General features: G+C 33.6%; 1 protein-coding gene across 1 annotated transcript in view; it reads left to right on the top strand.

The window, feature by feature from the left end:
- The window catches only part of Tecrl (trans-2,3-enoyl-CoA reductase like), a 72,836-nt gene that overhangs the window by 9,794 nt on the left and 40,028 nt on the right, over nucleotides 1-23,014 (top strand). Inside the window, exon 2 of the mRNA XM_051170717.1 lies at nucleotides 4,276-4,327. Within this exon, the coding sequence (XP_051026674.1) occupies nucleotides 4,276-4,327 (52 nt within the window). The remainder of the gene's footprint in view (nucleotides 1-4,275; nucleotides 4,328-23,014) is intronic.

The following is a 23,014-nucleotide window of genomic DNA, read 5'->3' as shown; positions in this document are numbered from 1 at the left end:
ATTTGAAGTAACTGAACGGTGAGTAAAAGTAAATGAGAGGAATGGCATGGGGTCTTTGGGGACACCAAATCCACAATCCCTAGAATATTATATGATATAAAATCCTATAAAATCCGTGGCTTGAAAATCACACCAAACCAAAGAAATTCCGTACTCCTAAGATATTTCCATCATTACAACTGATAATCACATGTGACTAGCTCCACACAAGTAAACATAATAAAGTTTTTTTAGAAGTATGAACAAATATTTGATGAGTCCAGCTAGAGTAATTCTCCATCCCCAGTGTGTTTTGAGGGTGAGTGAGGACAAACTTTAGGTCTTTTTATAATTAGGGAAGTGTTCTACCACTAAGCCAAAACCTCAACCCTAGACTGTCATTTTATTTTCCAGACAATTTTAGAATAGCTTTAGACATCTCTTCCATTTAATATTTCCAACGTCTCCAGAACATGGAAATGTCATCAGGGAGGATATCTTTGACACTAGTGGCTCTTTCCTAAAGGAACAAATATCTCCTCCATGTGTTCTACTCGGTTGACAGAAGCCATAATGCAGTAAAGAGACCTTAGATGAGGTTAGACAGGAAAGCTAAAGCCAAGTAAACATTCTTACCCACTTAATAGCTTTTCATGTGCAGATTTCAGGCTCCAAACCACTATCATATGTTCCTGGTAGATTTCCAAGAGGAATGTCATCCAATAATCCCTGTTGATATGATAAGTCAAGGAAGTAACCCAATCCCACCTGTTTTACAGAATGATGTGTTTGAATGTCTTCTCTTTTTCAGAGATTCATTTTGAACTGTCTTTTTCCTTGGTATTGTTCTTTCTTTCAACTAAAACATGATATTTCTGTTTTCCTTCTCTTTTCACATTTTGTAAAGCAGGAGTCAGTTATTAATTGTTCTGTCTTGTTAACACTTGATTTTTTCACATTGTGTGCTTTTCAAACTTTGAAATGAATGTTTAAAATTATTTCATGTTGAATGCTTCTAACTTTGCAATTATCCATTGTTTGATTTTGAAACTCATAATCTAATTAGCAATTTTTCCCTAGTAAAGCATTTGATAAAGTTATGTCTTAATGGTCATTTATTTTTTTCCTTGTCATAATTGTCACTTCATGAAAACAGTTACAATCCGAACTTAATCAGAATTTGAACCCAAGTCAATACAGGTGTTAATTCTACATTGAATCAGGGAAGACTTCAAAAATATCAAATTATTTTACTTTCTCTATTTTTTTTTTTTAGTTTTCTGCTTAAAGCTGTACTTCTAGTAAAAATTTCACATAATTTACTAGTATTATTATAGTACTATTTACAATCATATTTATTCAAATTTATGCATTTTTGAAACTTCTAGTGTACACATTTAAAAAAATTTAGCACATATATTATTGCTCAACTATTTGACAAAAATTCGTATTTGTTATCAACATAGATTGTTATAAAATGTAAATGTTTTATAACAGAGAAATCAGATACTTACATATGAATATATACATATATGAATATATTGAGATAACAGAGAATTCATACTTAACAGCTCATTTTCATGTTTAATTTATTAAGAAATAGTAATATTTTTGGTTGTAAGCCTAGCCTTTAATGGTTGAACCATCTTTCTAGGCCTAAAATTGTTTTCTGTTTTTGAGACAGGGTTTCTTAGTGTAGCCTAGAGCTCTCTTTGTAGACCAGACTGATCTGCCTCCTAAGTGCTAGGATTAAAGACCTGTACTGTATATTCATGTCCCCTGGAGGGGGAGACCTGGTGGCACTCAGAGGAAGGACAGCAAGTAGCCAAGAAGAGACTTGATACCCTATGAGAATATATAGGGGGACGTAATCCCCCTCAGGAACAGTCATAGGGGAGGGGAATAATGGGAAAATGGGGCGGGGGGAGGAATGGGAGGATACAAGGGATGGGATAAACATTGAGATGTAACAAGAATAAATTAATTTAAAAAAAAAAGACCTGTACTGTAATTTGATATTCGATTATCCTTGGGAAGGATCCAAAATATTGACTGAAAGTTAAAAGTCTTGAAAGGTAGTAAGTCCTATGAGGCTTTTATTTAGCAGTCAAAAGTGAAAGCTATCAACTTCTTCTCAGGACATGAAATTATTTTTCCTACTTAATTCAATTCGTGACTAAGAGTTTCACTGAACTTTTTTTTTCAACTTTTTTCAACTTTTATTTATTGGCCTTTATTGCTTCAATTTCCTTATAAGATTATATTTCTATATACTGAACTTAATTGTTTCCCCTATTTTGTTCCACTGTTTGCAATTTTTATGAAGTTTTCTTTGAAGTACTTATGCATAATGTCTTTGAAGTCCTTGACCTCATTCACAATTCCTATTTTGAAGTGCTTGTAATTTGCGTCAGTTAAGTTAGATTTTCAGAGAATATTAAAATATAATTTCTTGGGGTTTGAGAAAGCATATCATCTTCTTTGTTTGCTATTTTTGTTTTTGGGCATGTATCTTTGTGTCTGGAGTTGAAATATTTATGGTGTTCCTGGTGGTGTATGTATGTTCAGTTCTTTGATTGATATTATCCAATCTGGAACCCTGTGTAATTTTCAGTTTTGGGGTTTCTTGAGTTTTAGTATTCAGATTCCAGCTGTTCACAGATATGAAGTGCGGGTCGGATCTCTGGGTTTATACCTACACAGTCCCAGGTCAGCTAAGTATGTTGTAATGGTTGTAAGATATTAGTTAGGAAAATTGAGATGACTCTTGAGCTTTATATAGTAATGTTTTGGATTCAGCTCCATGGAACAGGGAAAGGGCATAACAAGGGCTATCCGTTCTTCTAACCCAGATGGCAGTGAGTCTGAAGGGTATAAAGTGACCTGGAAGAAGGAGTGGAAGTGGGCAGCAAAGCACCGTATTATTGGTGATTGGTACCCTAAGAGGATCAGAATGGAGGAAGTAAAGGAGAGAACAAATATCTTACACTGGCCTCCACCAAATTTGGTAGCCATGAGAGACCCTAGAATATAAGTGTGTCTGATTCAGTCGGGGATTGTCACAAAGGAATGGGGAGGATGGCTGAGAAAGGGAACAGATGAAGATCTAAGGGAAATTTCTCTATACCAGACTTGGTAGAAGAGTCCCCGGGGTAAGGGCCTGGCATGGGAGGAGCAGTGAGACATTGGCAGAAGGAAGTATAAGAATAATTATGGCGATTAGAATGGAGGAATGGAAGGAGAGTACAAGTAGCCTACCTAGGTCCTCACCAAAGGTAGTAGCTGTCGCTAATATAAATACCTTAACTGTAGTAAAATACTGGTCATAGTCTCATCCAGCAGAAAAGATAAGGTGAAAGAGAAATATTCCTTTAACTGCAGTTTAAGTCTAATGCAATGTGGTTGTGCATTATTTTTATTTATATTTTTAACTATTAAAAATATCCATATTTACAAGTCAAACCAACATGATAAACATGTCCACATATAGTCAGCATAGATCTCTCCAATCTTCTAAACTTACTGGAGAAAAAAAAATCAAGCTGCAATAAGTGATAAATAAAATGTATTTTCAAGGACTATTCATAAGTAAATGTAGGAAGTGAGTGGTGAAAAGGATTTTGAACTGAGAAATTTGATATGAATAGAAAGTCCGGATTCACATGTGATAGCTTGATGGGTTCAGATAAAAGTGTCAGCTTCAAGATTTTCCCAATGTAGATAAATAATGAAATTGTATTCTTTTAAAATACATTATTTTCAGTAATTACAGCTAAAACCATTATATAATGTACCCTGTAAGTGTTCTAGTGCACCTTGTATTCATTTGAGAATCCTTGTGAAATAATATTTTAGCATAAAGTCATTAATGAGATCATGTGAGTCTCTGGTCTCATAACACTCCTAAGTATCATAAAATTTCTAATTTATCTTTAGTACAACTCAAATTCACATCATTTATCACCCTTTTCTCAATAAACCATTTTGCCTTGTTTTAACTGTTTATATTTTACTCTACCTTCTCTTTATGGTTGAAGACAGATGCCTAATAATTTGAACAGATGAAATTTTAAAAAATATCTTTAGAGGAATATGTTGATTGGGCTTAAACTACTATTGCTATATGTGAATAAAATTTGTCAAAGTAGTATTATTAACTGTTATATTACCTGTTAAGGTCTAATTTAAAAGTTATTCTAAAATATAAATTTGCTGATATTTTACCAAATTTTTTGTTAAATATTAGTATAGCAGAAATTAACATGTTTATCTTATAATTGTTTTTTCTTCTTTCAGGTAACTCAAACATCAACCATTCATGATGTCAAACAAAAGTTTCACAAAGCATGTGAGTTTAATGTATCTATTAAAATATATGTTAACTTATTTTCAAATTAGCTCAAATTTATCTTTAAGAACATGCTGGGTCAAATAGAACAAATACATGGAGTCTATATTTTAGAAAAGTGATCATTATTCATTTAGTATAGAGTAATTATTGATTATAATGCTTCTCATATTTGATAAATGTTTTGGTTGCTTAAATATACAACGTGTTTTTGTCAGTACTGTGCATGGAACGTCACTTCATATACACAGGACCCATGTACTTACCCACTGTATGCTATCTCAAGAATAATCTTCAACTTTTCAGTGAAAGTTTCTATAAAATTGTTTTAAGGTGGATTCAATGTTCATTTTTTAATGAACTTTTTAATATATGAAGGCATTAACTGAATAAATATTTCTTTCATATTACAATAAAACACTAGAAAATGATTTTATTCTACTTATTTAAATCAGTTAAATTAATTTCACAGATAAAATATTTTACAAAAACTATAATTGATGTTGCATAAAGTTATAGATCGATAACTTTGTCCTGTGAAAAATATCCCTAAAATTTGCATGAAATATTCATATTTTGTGTATTTATAATTTAATCTATAGCTTTTACAATGAAACTCATTCTTTTTAAAAATTTTTTAATAATTTATTCTTGTTACATCTCAATGGTTATCCCATCCCTTGTATCCTCCCATTCTTCCCTCCCTCCCATTTTCCCCTTACTCCCCTCCCCTATGACTGTTCCTGAGGGGGATTACCTCCCCCTGTATATGCTCATAGGGTATCAAGTCTCTTCTTGGTAACTTGCTATCCTTCCTCTGCTTGCCACCAGGTCTCCCCCTCCAGGGGACATGGTCAAATATGGGGCACCAGAGTTTGTGTGAAAGTCATACCCCATCATTCTAATTGTCAAATAGTAAAAATAGAATTACTGGAAATATGACCTTTACTATTCTATTAGAATTTTTCTGTAATTAAGGAAATTAAGTCAATGGTAGAGATATTTTTTAAGTAGATGATTGTCTATATAGATGCATAGCTCCCTTCTGTTATGAAGTTTCTTCTTCCAGTATGGTGCATTTATTATTTATCAACCTATGGCATCATGATGTGCCAACAACTTGAGGCTTAATATATATCATTATATTTCACCCTTATCCTCATTTTAAGATGAATTTTTAATAATTCTTTGTTCAATAGAACATGTGTTTTGAGGGAAATATTCAAACTCGTAAGTTAATATACTAATTTGATTTATTAAAAATTTAACATAAAACTGATAGGATAATTAAATTTTTCTTTTAGAGAAGTAGAATTTACTAAAACATCGATTTATATATAATTATTTTTATTATATGACTAGTTCTGTGACAATGCAAATAGTAACATGATTCTTAGAAAAAGACCCATATAGAAGATTCAGTATACATTGTAAGAAACAAAATGTATAACAATACATTATAATTAGTAAATAAATCTAATATATATAAATATTTTGGAGTATTTGTTTATAATATATTAAGAATCATATATGATGAAAAATATAATTATTGTAAAAGTGCTTATCATTCAAGTTGCTTTATGAAGGTGAGTTTTGATATTTTACCTTAAAGACACTTAAAAATGTGTGATCACCAAACATGTAAACCCAAGGAAGGGTTTCACATATTTTACATAGGTTTCCTAGATTCATTTTTCTAGCACCCACTTGATAGTTAAATTCACTGTAATTATGTGCCAATATTTTCTAAAATATGGAATTCTTTGGCTTTTTAATTTTAAAACACAAAATAATTTTTCACATAGTACATGTCCTTGAGGCCTTTCACTCAGAATTTAGAAGCATGTGGTTGTTGTTTTCCAGGCCTCCCTGGGCTAAACAGTGAGAAGCTTTAGGAATACTGTTTTTAGGTAATTGCAAAATCTATGTTGGCAATTACCCTCGTTATTCACACAGGATCCCGTACTTACTCTATGTGCATTTGTTTAGGAGTAATACAATCTTAGCATAAAGCACATATCATAGTTAAAAAATAATTGCAGTGCTAAACTTTTGAATGTCAGAAGTTCAGCCACGGGAAATTGTGGTATTTAAGGGAACCGACATTGAAAATGACTTTAAAAATAACAATAGTTTGATCAGATTTAATAGCTAGAACAAGACTTGATATTCATTAACTACTATTAATTAATTCTTTTTTACCACTATAGTTCTAATATTTAGCATGTTTATTATGTTTAATAAAATAACGTTACTTAAACAATACATCTTTAATTTAAAGATAAAAATTATATTCTAGCTTTTTTATTTTTAATACATTGTAAAATATTGACTGTCTTCAGTTTTTATAAATTCTTCTATTATGTTAAATTAAATCTTAAGGAATGATTTTAATTCTTTATTATGTTTTTAATACATTAAATGTTACTAATGTGGCCCATCTGCAATGATTTGGCCAATGATAACAAAATAAAGTCATGAACTGATTGCCTTTTTTAATCTTACAATTTAATATATTTAAAAATGGATTACTTACTGTCTTCATTAGGGTTCATATTTATCTGAAGAGGCATGCAGACCATGGCATCATTTATAAAGGAAACATTTAATTGGGGCTCATTTAAAGTTTCAGAGTTTTAGTCGATTATTTTCATGTTGAGAAGCATGACTGTATGCAGGCAGACACAGTTTGGAGAAGAAGTTGAGTTCTCCATCTTGATCTGTAAGACTGTTGTCCACACTGAGTGTAGCTTTAGCATATGAGACCTCAAAGACTACACCCACAATGACCTACTTCCTCCAACAAGGCTGTACTAACAAGGCCACACCTCCTAAGAGTGTCACTCCTTATTGGACAAATACTCAAACTTGTGAGTCTGTGGGGGCCATAGCTATTCCAGCACTACATATACGTACTCCCATACATAAATATAAAGTAGAGAACAATTGTATGCCTGCTAATTCACAAACTTTAGGGCTTAAACATTTTATTTTCCGATACTAAGTTAACTTCTTATGTCTTTTTCATATTATTTGTCCTCAGGCTTAAGAGTTAAGTTTAAAATTAGAACTATTCATGTCTTAAATAACTAAATGAATAAATAAACATTTCTTAGCAGAAGAATTTGTTTCTTACAGGAAAATATCTCTGTTTTTTAAGTTAATCCATTACCATGTTTACAGTACAACAGCTTTTCATTATGATATTTCCATACAGTCATGTAACATACTTTAATAATAACTGCTTCTCTATTAGTATTCATTTAAGTTCTTATTTTCCCTTTCTTCTTTTCTTCTTTTCACAGCACCTGAACCAGGCTAATTGCAAAAATTAGAACATAAAGTTTTCTTCTCATTTTACAGAGTGGCAGCATTTTGTTTTCTTGGTGAACTTAGTGTTAGTCAAATGTAGTTTTGATTTACATTTCCTTGATAGTTACCGATGATAATTAGGTAATTGATTAACCCCACCTACCTAATTTTAAAGCTTTGCAGTGTTCTGATTTTGTTTTCTAATTCCTTATTTTGTCCTTGTGGTCTCTCTAGGTTCAGGGTACAAAATTTACCATGACTCAAAATAATTAAAAAATTAATCTAGCCTTTTCCACTTCATTTTGTCAGCGTATATTAAGCTACCATCTCAGTATATTATATGCCATCTCTATATCTTGTGGGAAGGTCTATTTCGCAGCCTCAATTTTCAGCTTATTAGATAATCTATCATTTAATTCCTTAATTAGGGATTAAATTCAGCTACATAATCTTGGTATTGTCGATCATAATAAACAATTACCTCTCATATTTTATGTCATATTTACATGGTATTTACTAATGTTGAGCCTTTAGTATGCTCTGATTCTCCTCATTTTTTCATTTTGACAAATACATACACTAGTCATAGCTGAGAGGTGTATTTTCTCACTTCCGCAGTTATTTTTTATGTATTGTTCATTCCTTTTTATTTCCAGCCACATCTTCATACATTTTGTGGTACAAATGTCCCACTACTGTCTCTATACTTCTGTTATTTTAACTCTTTCTGACTTTAATTATAACATTTTAGCAATCGGCGTTCTCCATTATTTGCCTATCATGTCTTTAATTATCAATGTTCCTCATACATATATTTCAGTTTCTTTAAAAAGTCATGAATTATTCATCCTTATTTTTCACATGCTTATATCTGGTTATTCAAAAATACAAGTTCAGTATATAAAAACTTGTGCTTTACAAACAAATTACTAAAAATAATATACTGCTCCTGGAGATCATTTGGTTTTTTTTGTATTTGGAAAAAAATACACAAGACAGGGCCTAATTTTGACTCTAATAGTTAATTCTATGCATAAGCACATGGGCAGGCTTGGTGAGGGCCTTGAATGTGAGAGGGCTGACATACTTGAGTTCACTAAGAATATACATTGTGTGAACGTAATTCGCTGCTTTTTAGACAGACTATTGCTTTTAGATTTTCATTCTTATAGTCTTAACATACTTTTTGAATACTGGAAGTTAAAATGTTGATAAATTTGTGATGTGGATGTGTCTGTCTAAAATATTGTTCTGTATTGCTCTTCTTGAACTAGACATATTCAGTCCCAAACAAACATGCTCAGGCTTTTTTTTTTTTTTTTTTTCCCGGCCATCTAATAAGCAAGCTTCAGTAAATAACTTTTAAGTTATGCTTTACTAATGGACTGACAATTATGAAGTTCACTAGAAAATTTTCTGTTTCTTTACTGCTATTTTTTGGGGGGGGGCTTGAAAATTGTCTAACTACAGATGGGAATGAATTAAAAAAAATATTTTCACTTCCTGAAAAAAACTCTGGTATGTTTAGGAATAGATTTCCTGACCTTTCTATAAATTCTTGCTTATATCAGTGCTTCATCCTGTAGGAAGTGGTGAAATGGATCCTGTATGTACTTGTTCTGAGTGGATTTTCAGATTTTATTCATATATTTGCACATGTGTACCATGGTATGACAGTGGAGGTCATAGGCCAAGTTTTAAGAATTGGTGAACTTTTTACAATCTGAAATCTGGAGATTGTACTCATTTTGTCATCAGTCTTAGCTGCAGGTGCTGTTTCCTCCAGAGCTTCATGCTGGTTCCTCAATGGATATTTCATATAATAGTTTTCAGGCCCTGGGAAATTTACATACTCTTCTACAGTATGTTGAATGGTTTAATTTTGCTTTTGTGCTTTATTGATTCTTATTTACATATGAGAAGAATTGTTGATAAGTTCTGAAGATTTTGGAAATAAGTACATGTGATTTGAAAGAAAGAAATATTAGAATATTTCTTGTACTTGATTAAGAATAAGAAGAGTTCTCCACTTTTTTTCTTGACTACAAAATTTTCCTGCACCAAACTTAATTCAAGTGTTTGATTTTCATTTAGTTCTCTTTCTTTCTTAGCTGAAAAATCACATTAAAAAAACCAAAATTTTACTTACATTACTGTTTCTGAGTTACCAAGGGAATAAGGGGAGAAAAGCAGATCTCATAACATAATATGAAGTCAATGTTAAGTCCCTGATATACACAGAATAGGGGAAGAGAGTTAGTGACTATAATGTATCGGTATACTTCTTATAGTTGAAATTCTATTCTCAGGTTATTTTTCTCCTAAAATTTCTGGGTTTTTTTTTATCGTTTTAATAATTTGTTTTTATTTTATGTACATTGATATTTTGACTGAATTAACATCTCTGTGAGGATGCTGGATCTCCTGTAACCAGTGTTACAACAGTTGTCAGCAGCCACATGTGTGATAGGTATTGAGGAAAAGGCCTCTGGAAGAGCAGCCAGAGTTCTGAACCACTGAGTCATCACTTCATCCCCTAAAGGGCTTCACAATTAGGGAAGAGTCAGGGACGTCCACTGGTACCACTGTTAGGATTTCACAAGACCAGCAATCTACTCAGCCATAACATATAAGCAGAGGACCTAGGTCAGACCTTTACAGGTTCCATTTTTCAGTAAGTCCCCAGGTGTGACACTCAGTTGATGCTGTGGGCTATGTTCTCATTGTATGTCTCTGACTTCTCTGGCTCCTCCCATTCTTTCTCCCCATTCTCTGCTGGACTCCACCTAATATTTGGCTGGGGTACCCAATATCTACTCCCATCAGTTGCTGGATGAAGTCTCTCTGGCCTCTTTGATGATGATTCTGCTAGGTCCTGTGTTCTGCAGACAAGACAAACTGTGGTTGAAAGGTTTTGTGGCTGGATTAGGGGAGCAATCCCTCCACTATAGCAATACACCTGGCTGTTTCAAGAATTTGTGGGAGTGATCCTTCTTTTTCTATGTATTTTCCTGGTTATTGTAGTAGTGAGAACCTTTTTAATCTTCTTTTCACCATATCCAGCTTATTGAGCCTTAAGATTGCATGTGTTGTTGGCTAGAATAATATCTCAATGGTAAAGAGCACCTTCTGCTCTCAAGAGGACCCTGGTTCAAACTTCAGAAACAACATGGCAGGTGACAACTGCAGACTAGGAAGATCCAACACCTTCTCACTGGCTCTGGTGGCACTGAAGGCAGGTGATGCACAAACATCCATGCATGAAAAACAGACATGCACACAATGAAACAAAACAGATGCTTTGAAACACTGCATGTGTCAGTATTTTTGTGAATAATTTACAAAAAAAGTAGTCTCCTATTGAATTGGATATACTTTGGACACACTTTCCTAGTCATTTTAGTCAATGCTCCCATCAATCACCCTGTGGGAAAACCTTTCAGAATTCATTTAGTTTTAAATTATGGAAAATAATCCATCTTAACTCCACCATACTATCATAATAACTGTGCACTTGATTTTGAGAAGTTACAGGCTCCCAGGAGCCTCTCCCTGTCCCAGAGATGTCTTCCACTGATTTCTGGTCCTCTCCAGATCCTCTCCCCACACCCACTCTCCCCACATCTGATCTTTAGCCCCATTGCCCCCTCCTAGCCCTCTCTTACCAAATTTCTTCTATCTACTTCAGATGTCTAATTTATTTCCTCTTCTTTGTGAGATTAAAGCATTCTTCCTTGGGCCTCCCTTTCTTCTTTGGGCCTATGTGTGATAGCATGTTTATCCTCTATAGTATGCATAATAACTACATAAAAGTGAGTACATACCATGCATGTCTTTTTGGGTCTGGGGTACCTCACTCTGGACGATATTTTATAGTTCCATCCTTTTGCTTGGAAATTGTGTGATGCCTTCGTTTTAAATAACTGAGTAGTATTTCATTGTGCAAATGTAACACATTTTCCTTATCCATTTTTCAGTTGAGGGACTTGTAGGTAATTTCCAGATTCTGGCTATTATGAATAAAACTGCTATGAACAAAGTTGAACAAGTGTCCTTGTCGTGTGGTCAAGCATTTGGGGGTTTATGTTCAGGAGTGGTATAACTGGGTCTTGAGATAGATCTAATTGCATTTTTCTTAGAGATCTCGACATTGATTTCCAAAGTGGTTGTACAAGTTGGTACACCCATCAGCAATGGAGAAATGTTCTTACTCCATTTCTCATCCTCATCAAATACTCATCCTCCCTAGCATGTGCTGTCACTTGAGATTTTGTTCTTAGACATTCAAATGGGTATAAGATGGAATCTCAAGGTCATTTTGACTTGCATTTCCCTGATACCTAAGGACACTGAACATTTCTTTAAGTGCTTCTCAGCCATTAGAGATTCCTTTGTTGATAATACTGCTTAGCTCTGTGCCCCATTGTATTGGGTTATTTGTTTTGTTGGTGTTTAATTTCTAGAGTTTTTTGTATATTTTGCATGTTTGCCCTCTGTCAGGTATAGGCTTAGTAAAGACTTTTTCCAATTTTGAAGGTTACCATTTTGTCCCATTGACAGTGCTCTTTTTCTTGAAGAAATTTTTCAGTTTCATGAGATCCTTCCTATGTATTAATTGTTGATCTTAGTGCCTGAGCTGGTGGTGTTCCATGCAGAAAGTTGTCTTCTGTGACAATGAGTTCAAGGTTATTCTCCAATTTCTTTTTTATTAGATTTAGCTTATACGGCTTTACGTTGAATTCTTTGGTCCGCATAGTCTCCAGTTTTGTGCAGGGTGATAAATGCGAATCTATTTATATTTTTCTGCATGTAGACATCCACTTAGACCAGCACCATTTGTTGAAGATGCTATCTATTTTTCCATATTATGGTTTTGGCTTCTTTGTCAAAAATGAAGCTCAAGACGATGCTCCAACAGTATAGAGAGTTTTGGGTGACTGTTGCGGTAGCAAACTGTCACTGTTATTTTTTCATTTGGAAGCTGTTAATGTCCACTTCCTGTTTATTCAGGTAATTAAGTTTTATTCCTCCTCAAGTCTCTGATTGAAGCCAGATAGTTTAGTGCTACAATTAAGCTTAGGTTTTTTAGGGGTTAATGTGTTTTTAGGTATAGATACATATTTTAAGTTGATAGAGATGAGATATGATAGATACTGATTTTCATTCAGAATTTTATGTTTGCCAGGATAGGAAAGATGAATACAATTAGCTGAAACACTATTAATGTAACACTTATATAATTTGTGATTGTTTCATGGTTTTTCTTCTTGTATATAATTTATGTTATTTACATGTAATAATATAAATATATATCTAAAAAAGAAATATAATAAAGATAATTAAATAAAAAATAAAATTAAAAACTCAGGTGTCCATAGGCATTTCTATGTACTTCTGGATCTTCAATTTGATTCCATTGATCTACCTGTCTGCATTTATGTCTGTACCATGAAGTTTTTATTAGTATTGCTCTGTAGTATACCTTGAAATCAGGGATGGTGATACCTCCATAAATTCCTTTATTGTGTAGAATTGTTCGAGCTATCCAGGGTTTATTTTTACTTTTCCATATGAGGTTGAAGATTGCTCCATAAAGTTCTGTAAAGAATTGAGTTGGAATTTTTATGGGGATTTCACTAAATCTGTATATTTATTTTGATAAATTGGCTATTTTTACTATGTTAATCATACCAAACCATGAGTATGGGAGATCTTTCTTGAAGTTTTTGTCATATAAGTCATGTTAGAGTTACACCAAAATATTTTACATTATTTGTAGCTATTGGGAAAGCTGATATTTTCCTATTTTCTCTCTCAGCCCATTTTTCACTTTTATACAGAGAGCTACTGTTTTTTTTTTTTTTTTTTTTTTTTTTTTTTTTTTTTTTGAGTTAGTGTTGTAATCAGCCACTTTGCTGAAGTTACTTATTAGAATTTTGGAGGTAACTTATTTTTACTATAATATCTTCTGCAATTAATGATACCTTGACTTCTTCCTTTTCAATTTGTATTCTCTTGATCTCCTTAATTTTTTTTTTTTTTTTTACTGCTTTAGCTAGAACTTCAAGTACTGTAATGAATAGATACGGAGGGAGTGGGCAGCTTTGTATTGTTCCTGGTTTTAGTGGTATTTCCTTAAGTTTCTGTCCATTTAATTGTTGGCTATTGGCTTGATTTATATATAAATACTATTGTCATTATAGTGTTTCATTATATGCCATGTATCCATGATCTCTCCAAGATTTTTAACATGAAGCAGTATTGGATTGTGTCACAGGATTTTTCAGCCTCTAATGATGATCTAATAATGATTGTGTGGTTTTACCTTCAGTTTATTAATATGAAAGATATTTGTATGTTGAACTACATTCCTGGGATGAAGCCTACTTGATCTTGGTAGATGATGTTTTCGGCGTGTCCTTGGATTTGTTTGAGAATATTTTATTGAGTGTTTTTGCACCGAAAATCATAAGGGAGATTGGTCTGAAATTCCTTTTATTAGTTGAATCTTTGTGTGGTTTAGGTGTCAGGGTGACTGTGGCCTCATAGAATGTGTTTGATAATGTTCTTTCTGTTTCTATTTTGTGGAATAACTTAAGGAGCATTGGTATTAACTATTCTTTTAAAGTATGGTAGAATTCTGCACTAAAAATATCTGGCCCAGTGAGTGTGTTTATTGGGAGACCATTGATGACCACTTCTTTTTTATTAGGTGTTATAGGTCTATTTAAATTGTTTACCTTGAATACTATTAGATGCCATATTTCATGTGGCATGAATGCAGATTTACAGATGTCTCTTTTTTCTCATACAAAGAACAGAAAACCAGCCTTAATTGTTCTCTGCATCACACACACCTTATATACCTATAATTTTTGGACTGTATAATGTTTGTGAGAAATTATTTGCTTTCAGAACAAAAGAACTGGACACTGATATTGAATCAGACTGACAGGATACATTCCTCTCAGCATGCTGGACACTGACATCCTGCATCCTTCATGGTCCAGCACTAGGTGCTTCAATTGCTGTGCCTCATCAGAACATTAGAGCTCCCAGGACACTTCCAAAGTATGTTTCCAATCCTAATTGGTCCAGCATTTCAGACTGTCCCACATAGGACTCTAATTAAGCCTGGAATTTCTTAACATTTAGAAACTGGACCACAAATGCTATTCCTAGCTTGTTTAACCATTTTCCCAATTTAATTTGGGCCCCTGAAAAAGGTATTATTTGTCCTAAATCAGCCAGAAGAACCCTTAAGAGAACAACATCTGATTTCCTTTAAGGGGGGTGGGGTAGGTTTTTGGTTGCTTTCTTGGGAAACAGAGAGTTATTTTCAATGGGAGTTGGTTACAAATATTATTGGTCTTATTCAGAAAGAAAGCAAAGTTAGACTCAGAGATGTTTCTCTTATCCTTTATCTTACATTCTTAGGTTTAAAGATAGGGGTTGAAAAAAAAAAGAAAAAGGAATATAGAAATATATAAAGAATACAGAACAAAAAGTAGATAGTGAATCTAGTTATCAACTTCATGATTCAATTGGTTATTTTTAATTCACTGGTATAGAATACCTCTAATATGAGGTATTGTACCCATATAACTCAATTATAATACAAGGTTTAATTCCAATAGTTTGAATGTGCTGTTTAGGATAACTAAGCTATACAAATTAATTGTTAGTTGATCAAAACATGGTAATATCAATTACTATACTTTTATCAAAAGAATAAACATCTTAAGTGCAGATAGATATGATTCAATAGAAAGATAAGGTAGAATACTTAGATAAGGTCTTCAAAAGCCTCAGAGACATGCAGAATATGGCATTTAATTTTTTTTTTATTATTCTAAAATTTACTTAAAAGGAGACAGGTTAACTCCTGGCAACACCCATCCTGTCTCAAAGAGGATAATGAGCATCAAAGAACCTCCTTATGGAGATGGTTTCAAATGTGGCTAACAAGCAAGTGGGCAAAATGTCCTCGTTAATACCAAAGACATAATTCTGGCTAAAAAAGGGCAAACTTGTATGCAGGCAGGGACAAAGGTCAAACTCTGCCAAGACGGAGTAAACAAGTCCTCAATAATTCCTGCCTCATAAATATGTCAGTCAGATAAATTGGGCCAGATAGTTGAAGATGATGCTCCAACATTATAGAGAATTTTGGGTGACTGTTCAGGCAGCATGTTTTGGAAAGCTACTAAACTTTCACTCCTGGCATACTCAGGTAACCAAGGTTATTCCTTTTCAAGTCTCCGATGGGCTTGAAGACCAAGTAGTTTAGTTTTACAATAAAGCTTAGGGATTAAGACATTTTCAGGTCTAGATAGATGTTTTAAGTTGATAATGACAAGATGTGATGGAGATCTATTTACATTCAGAATTTTAGATGTTTTCTTTAAGGCTGTCAAATACAAATGACCAAAGCATGAAGAATGTAACATTTATATAATTCTTTTTGGTACCAAGGTTCTTTCTATAGGTAGTTTATTGTATATGTGTGTAATAATATAAATGTATATTTAAAAATTAATAAAAAATTTAACTGTTAAATTAAAAAAGAAAACAAATTGCAGCATTGTATACTTCATAGGGAATTACATGAAATATCCATGTACTAATTTAACAGTGTTCATAAAATATAGAATAATTTATAAGAAGTGCTAAAATAGAGGTTAATTTTCAAGTATTATGCTGGCCTTTAGATATCTGGCTGTCCTTTGTTTTGGCTAAATGTTCTCAGTGCAGGACTCCTCAGAGAGGCAGGCAAATCCTTGGGCCTGAGAATGGAGCTGAGAAAATAGCCCACAGCTTACTTCTGATAGCTGTGCCTCAGGTGGACCTGAATGTTTCTGATGTTCTACAGGCCTCTGCTTCCTCTGCTGGCTGTGCCCAAGTAGGACCTGGCTGGCAGAGAATAGACAGAGTCGGTTCTAAGCTCAATGTTGTTGACCCCCCCCCCCCCCCCCCCCCCCCAGCCCTCCACATGATAGCAGGCAATGGAGTTTTGGGCCCTATTCGTGTTTAATTTACGTTTTGTTTCTGTAATTCAGTATACAGACTCAAAAACATTGCATAACTCAAAACACAGAAGGAAAGCAATAACTATTAATTCATCCCTTACATATTAAATTTCAAAAAAATTTCTGAAAACAGTGATAGTCTACCAAATTGAGTAGTTTATGAAATGTTAGAGGATTAGTACAAAACACTTTTCTCTACAAAACATTGACTTTTCTAGAATTTCTTTTCTGGAACTTCCTTCAAGTTATAGTTAGTAAGATCTTTAAAAATTAACAAAATGTCTGCAAGATTTACAGAAGAAATACCTCTGGACATTTAGTACTAAAAGAAACTTGTAAAATTTGATTTTTAAAGGTAATTAATGGTAAAAATTCATGTGCTATTGATATTTTAAAGGGAAAGTAGATTTCTTTTTAAAAACTATTTAAAATGTAAATATGTATAATGTTGACATAAAACTTTTGACATAGTATCTTTTAAATGTATTTTCTATAATAAGGCTTATCTTGTGAATTGTAATTGCTTCATTGTTTCTAGGGAATTTAAAAGCTATATAAGTATTTGTTGTACCTATGATAGTTGAGAGGTTTGAATGACTGGAAGCAAGATGTGGTCGGAAATTTGGGGAAACGTAAAAATTGGTGGTTACAGTGTTGATGCTTAGAGACACTGACTTTGATGGCCATATCAACTTGATGATATTCATCTAGTTATTACTGTAGAAGGGGAATACATCAGTAAAAAAACCCAAGTAGAAAAAATAGAATCATTACATTTATAACAGACTAAATTTTGAGTTACTTTCATATTAATGAAAATAAATTTTAAAAAGGATTTGCTCATTTTATGTCTTGTAGTATTAATTTCTATTGCTCCTATAGTACACCAATTTCATAACTTCTTATGCATCATGTCTTAGAGAACTTTCCTGGCTTCTTTGTCACTAACTTAAAAAAGAAAGAAAGAAAGAAAGAAAGAGAGAGAGAAATGAATTGGTGCATCTTTTCCTAGGGGCTGTAAGGAATGGTCTTAAGCCCATGCTCAATGGTTGTAGGATCCATGCTAAGCATCTGCCTCTGTCTGCTGGGCACTCCTCATAGCCACATTTTATCCTGGCATCAATCTGCAGATTGAATTAAACATCTTTTCTGAAATTGAATTGGTTAAAGACACATGTGAATAGATCAAGCCCTTAAAGTTAGGGCACTTTATGGTGAACTCAAGAAGAAAATGGTATTATCAGAAGTACATCAACAGAGCACTGCGTTTAAACTCTTTCCTCATCCTGTTGCCAATTAAGTTCTTGGTTTCAAGCATAAATTTGAGGGTGTGATCTCTCAGCTTCCAACTCCTGCCACCGTGTCTTCTACTTGCTACCAAGCCTTTTACCATGATATAATCCTAATATCCTGATATACTCCTAATCTCCTGGAAACATAGGCCAAAACAGACACTTTAACCAAATGTTTATTTGGTGATAGTGTTTTATGAGAGCAACAGAGAGGTAACTGAAACAATTACTTTGTTTAAAGTCATGTTGCACAGTTGCATTGATTTTTCTGCAAATTGCATGATTTTTTAAAAAAAAATATCATAAAAATTACATTGTATGTATGAATCACATTTTCATTATCTATTATCTGTTGATGGACAACTAGGCTGAGTTTCTTTCTTTACTATTATGAAGAGAACATTATGATAAACAGGGAGATCGACTTACTTTTGTTGTACGATGTGACTACGTGTACGAGACTCATATCAGTGGACCATAAGATAAACCTATTTTCAAATTTTAAGCAAATCTTCCTGTTACTTTCCATAGAAGCTGCAATTTAATTTCCCTCCAACTGCAGGTTCGCTTGTTGTTTCCCATATTTTCTTCAGTGCTGTTTTACTCTTGTTTTTCTGATATTAACTGTTTTCACTGGAAAATGATACAATCTCAAACTAATTTTAACTTTTGTGGTCATATCCTATGCTATAGGGTTCTATTCATACTTCTACTTTTTCTTCTTCTTCTTTTTAACCTGTAACTAGGTCCCAAAGTGTGTCCTCTGTCTTTTGGGGGTTTTTTGTTTGTTTGTTTGTTTGTTTGTTTGTTTGTTTGTTTGTTTTTTAGGAGTTGCAGTGCTTCTTGCTTTAAATTGAGTTCTCTGATCCAATTTGAATTGATGTTGGTGCACGATGAGAGTAATGGAGTTAACATTTTGAATGTGTATATGCTTTGTTACCAGCACCACTACCTAAAATGATTCTATTTTTTTAGAAGTGTACTTTGTCGCCTTGTCAAAGATTAGGCTTCTGTAGCTGAATGAGTTTATCTGTGAGCCCATTCTATTCTGTTGGCTTAAACATCTGGTTTGTGCTGGTATCTTTATCACTACTATAATTGTGGCTATGTAGTATAGTTTCAATTCAGGAAATGAGATGACTCTGCCTTTCATTCTGCTTGGAATTGTTTTACAGATTCATAGTTCTTTCCCTCTCCCCTCTCCTCTGTGTGTGTGCATTTTCATAATAATTGCAGGACTGATTATTTATATTGCTATTAATGATGTCCCTGGAATTTAGTGAAGAACACATTAAATCTCTGGTTTTATTTTAGTAGTATATCATTTTTACAACATTGATTCTGGCAATCAGTGATCAGCAAAGTTTTTCTATCATATGGTATCTTCTTCAATTTCTTGTTTCAGATTTCTAAAACTCCCATTGTAAAGAACTTTCACTTTCTTGTGTACTTTTAGTACTGGATATTGTTTTCAAATAAACATAGCCTTATGGAAGACTGATGAAGGATTATTTTAAATTAGGAAGTCATGGAAAATACACTTGAACACACTGACTGATACACAAAGAAGTGACTTTAGAGAGATGATACATGACAAAATTCAGGGCTGAGCAATATGACAAAGAAGAAAAGAAACACTGCTATGAAGTATGAAATATGACCAAAATCTTTAAAAAGGCATTCCAACTTTAGTTTCTTTGTCTAATTTCAAAAGGATATAAGTAGATAAATCACAAGAAAGAAACATTTAAGGACCCATTATAGCATTGATTTTTCATTGTATCTGAAAACTGGTATTATATAAGCATTTGAACAGACTGTAGCTTATGGACTCTAGGAAAGGCTTAATGGCCTTCGAGGATAGGATCAAGTGCTATTTACAGAAGTGTGAGTTACTTGGTATGCATCACAGATTCCTGCACTATCTCAGGACACAGGGGAATGAGGCCCTAGCCTCTCCACATTGTTGGAATAAAGAGAAGAATAGAGGTAACACCTTTGTGAGCAAGAAGCTTTTGTAAGACTTCCACAAGGCACAATTCTCAAGATTGATGCATGAACTTAAAGGTCTTTTCTTGTGGTCAACTTAAAAGAGATCTTACAACTGGCTGAGTACCAAAAAATGTACTTCAGGCAAAATCTGAGCCTGTATGAGTGGATTGAAGAAGGTTCAAGTCCAATTAACTTTCCCAAGCATGAAAATCTGTTCAGGATAGATAACTCTCAAAAGGAAGATATTGGGGGTAATAATTTGTGAATATTGTAAATAACAGACTGCCATTCTGCCTGAAAACAGGTTAGGTGAAAGAAGCAGGTGGTATTACATAGGGACATTTAGTATAGGAATAGCCATTGAGAACGGCCTTGTGTGAAGACCTTTAACATGGGGAAACATTTCAATTGCAAGGAAAGTAGAAAATAAGCTTCATATGCTTAGTTGTTCCAAACCAGGGCAGCCACACTGAGGTTTTATGAGTGCAGGCAGCATGGCCGGCACTTATGCCTCTTCCCTAAATACGATGAACACTGGCCATTGTAACATGTGGCAAGGTTTTGTGGGGTGACAGTGTAGTGTCTTCTGTGTCAGTGCAGTTGTTCATTTTAAAGAGTGATATTTGATATGAGGAGAAAAAAATCAAGCAGAAGTTCAAGTTAATCTACCTTAGCAAGATAACCCACTAATATCAACTCTTCCATACACTTTTAGAAGATTTGACAATCTTTGCACAAATTGCAGATATTTTATTGCTAGAAGTACCTACCACCTTAGACAGTCACATAATATTTATATTTGTCTTGCCTTCTGATATAGCCTATATTACATGGAGATGTCTACATATGCATAAGTGATAAGAAAGAGCAGAATAGAAAAATTGACATAAAAAGAAGCTGATTTAAAGAGTTTTGTTTGGATGATTCCATAACTTGATATATTTTAACATATGTTGCCTGCTATTGCAGCAGTACATTAGAAACACCAAAGCCAAAGGCTGAAGCTCACTGGTATCAATGGCTGTACACCCACATGCATCTTTCAGTGTTCAAGAACAAAAAGTACATAGTTTGAGAAACTGAGATTGGTCTCCTTAGTTGAACAGAGAGCAAAGTAGCCTTTCCTCTGCCTTTTTGTTCTATGTAGGTTTTTCACAGGATGAATTTTGCCAGCCCACATAGGACTGAGAGCTAGCTTCTTTGCTCAACTAGCAAAAATCTCTGTTGGGATTTACTGGTTTCTTAAAGAATCGCTGTAGGATTTATAAGTGTCATGTTAGGTTCGCTGGGTTCAGCTAACTTTCACCTTACCCAGTTAAAAATTGCTTGTTGCACGTTGATTCTATGTAGGAAATAGTAACTGATATTATTCAAAATAATTTAAAAAAGTAAAATTAGACATTCTTTGGAGGCATTTTGCAGTTCCAATGCTCCATTCTTTTGATTTCTAATTCCTCTCAGACTAATTGCCTTTTGCTCTGAGCTATTTGTATGGGGTTAGGTATCTTTATTTGAACCTCAAAGACATTAGGCTTTAAGTAAAAGATGTGTTTAAAATACACTTGAAACTGTGAACACAGTTTTTCAACTCTGACCAGAAATATTTACCTGCTCCACTGGTAAGCAAGCATGTAGTCATTTACCTTAGACTTTTGTCCATCTGCTGCTGCTTTTCTCCATGTCATTTGTGTGTGTGTTCATTTTGTGCGGATGGGATTTCCACATACCAGATGCACTGCTTCTATCTATGTAGCTGAAGAAGACTTTAAACTCATGATTCTCGTGACTCAACCTTCCAAGTACACATGTCGCATCATGATTAAGTTTGTTGTTTGGATCTCTTATGGATACAAAATATTATGCATTGAATTATTTTATGTGTACAGAGCTTCTCACATCGAACAAGTCATTTCAGATTTCAAATTTCTACTTCAAAATCAGAACAAAACATTACCTGTAAAATTACATTGATAAATATATAGAAAATAAGTCTCTGACATATAATATAAATTAGGTATAGATTTATAGGTCTACATATAGGTTAGTTGACTATAATAATTTCCTCAATTTATGGAAACTTTCTAGATTATTTTGACTGGATTATAGCTAGATTATTTATTTCTTTCCTTTTCAATGGCAATAAATGATAGTCATAGTTACTATCAGAATTAATCTCCTAGTTAGCCCACATTTACACATCACAACTGTATTTATAATACACTTTGTGTAGAGATGTGGTGTTTCCTTTCTCAAGTGAATGTCAAAGGATAACACATATTTTTCATCCGTAAATTTAAAAAGTAAACCTTTAAATCACTTTAAAATAGAAGAATTACATCTTCTCTTAAGCCATGACAATTTGTTAACTCTCCTTTCCTACATTTGTCCAAAGATAATTGCAGTCTTTGAAAGGCAGAGGCAGCCGGATGTGAGTTGGAACCTAACTTGGTCTACATAACTAGTTTTCTATGTCATAGTATGCCTTGGGATTTCTTTTTTTTTAATATTTTATTAATTTAATCATATTACATCTCAATTGTTAGCCCATCCCTTGTATCCTCCTATTCCTCCCTCCCTCCCACTTTTCCCTTACTCCCCTCCACTGCTGTGACTGAGGGGGACCTCCTCCCCTTGTATATGTTCATAGAGTATTTCTATTGCAGAACAAGAACAGAAGCAAAACAAAATGAAAATGAAAAGAACCCCCCAACAAATAACAAACAAAAAACCAACCAACCAACCACCACAACTACCACCACCACCAACAACAACAAATTACCAAAACCAAGTTACCATCTTGGTTGGAAAGGTTTTTTTCTCCTTACATTTGACAGTTTATTGTCAAGAGATGTTTCAGCAGAAACTCAAAGGAGGAATGTGAAAGCAGGAACTAATTTAGAGACCATAGAGAAGTGTTGCTATCTGGATTGTTCCTTTTGGCTTGCTCAGCCTGCTTTCTTATACTATGCAGGACAATCATGCCATGGATGGCAGCACGCATGGTGAAACGGAAACTTCCATATCAATCATTTATCTAAAATATTGATCTCATTTTCCTACAA

Source organism: Acomys russatus, chromosome 28 (assembly GCF_903995435.1).
Source record: "Acomys russatus chromosome 28, mAcoRus1.1, whole genome shotgun sequence".
NCBI classification, from domain to species: Eukaryota; Metazoa; Chordata; class Mammalia; order Rodentia; family Muridae; genus Acomys; species Acomys russatus.
This window is presented reverse-complemented; position numbering and strand designations above follow the sequence as displayed.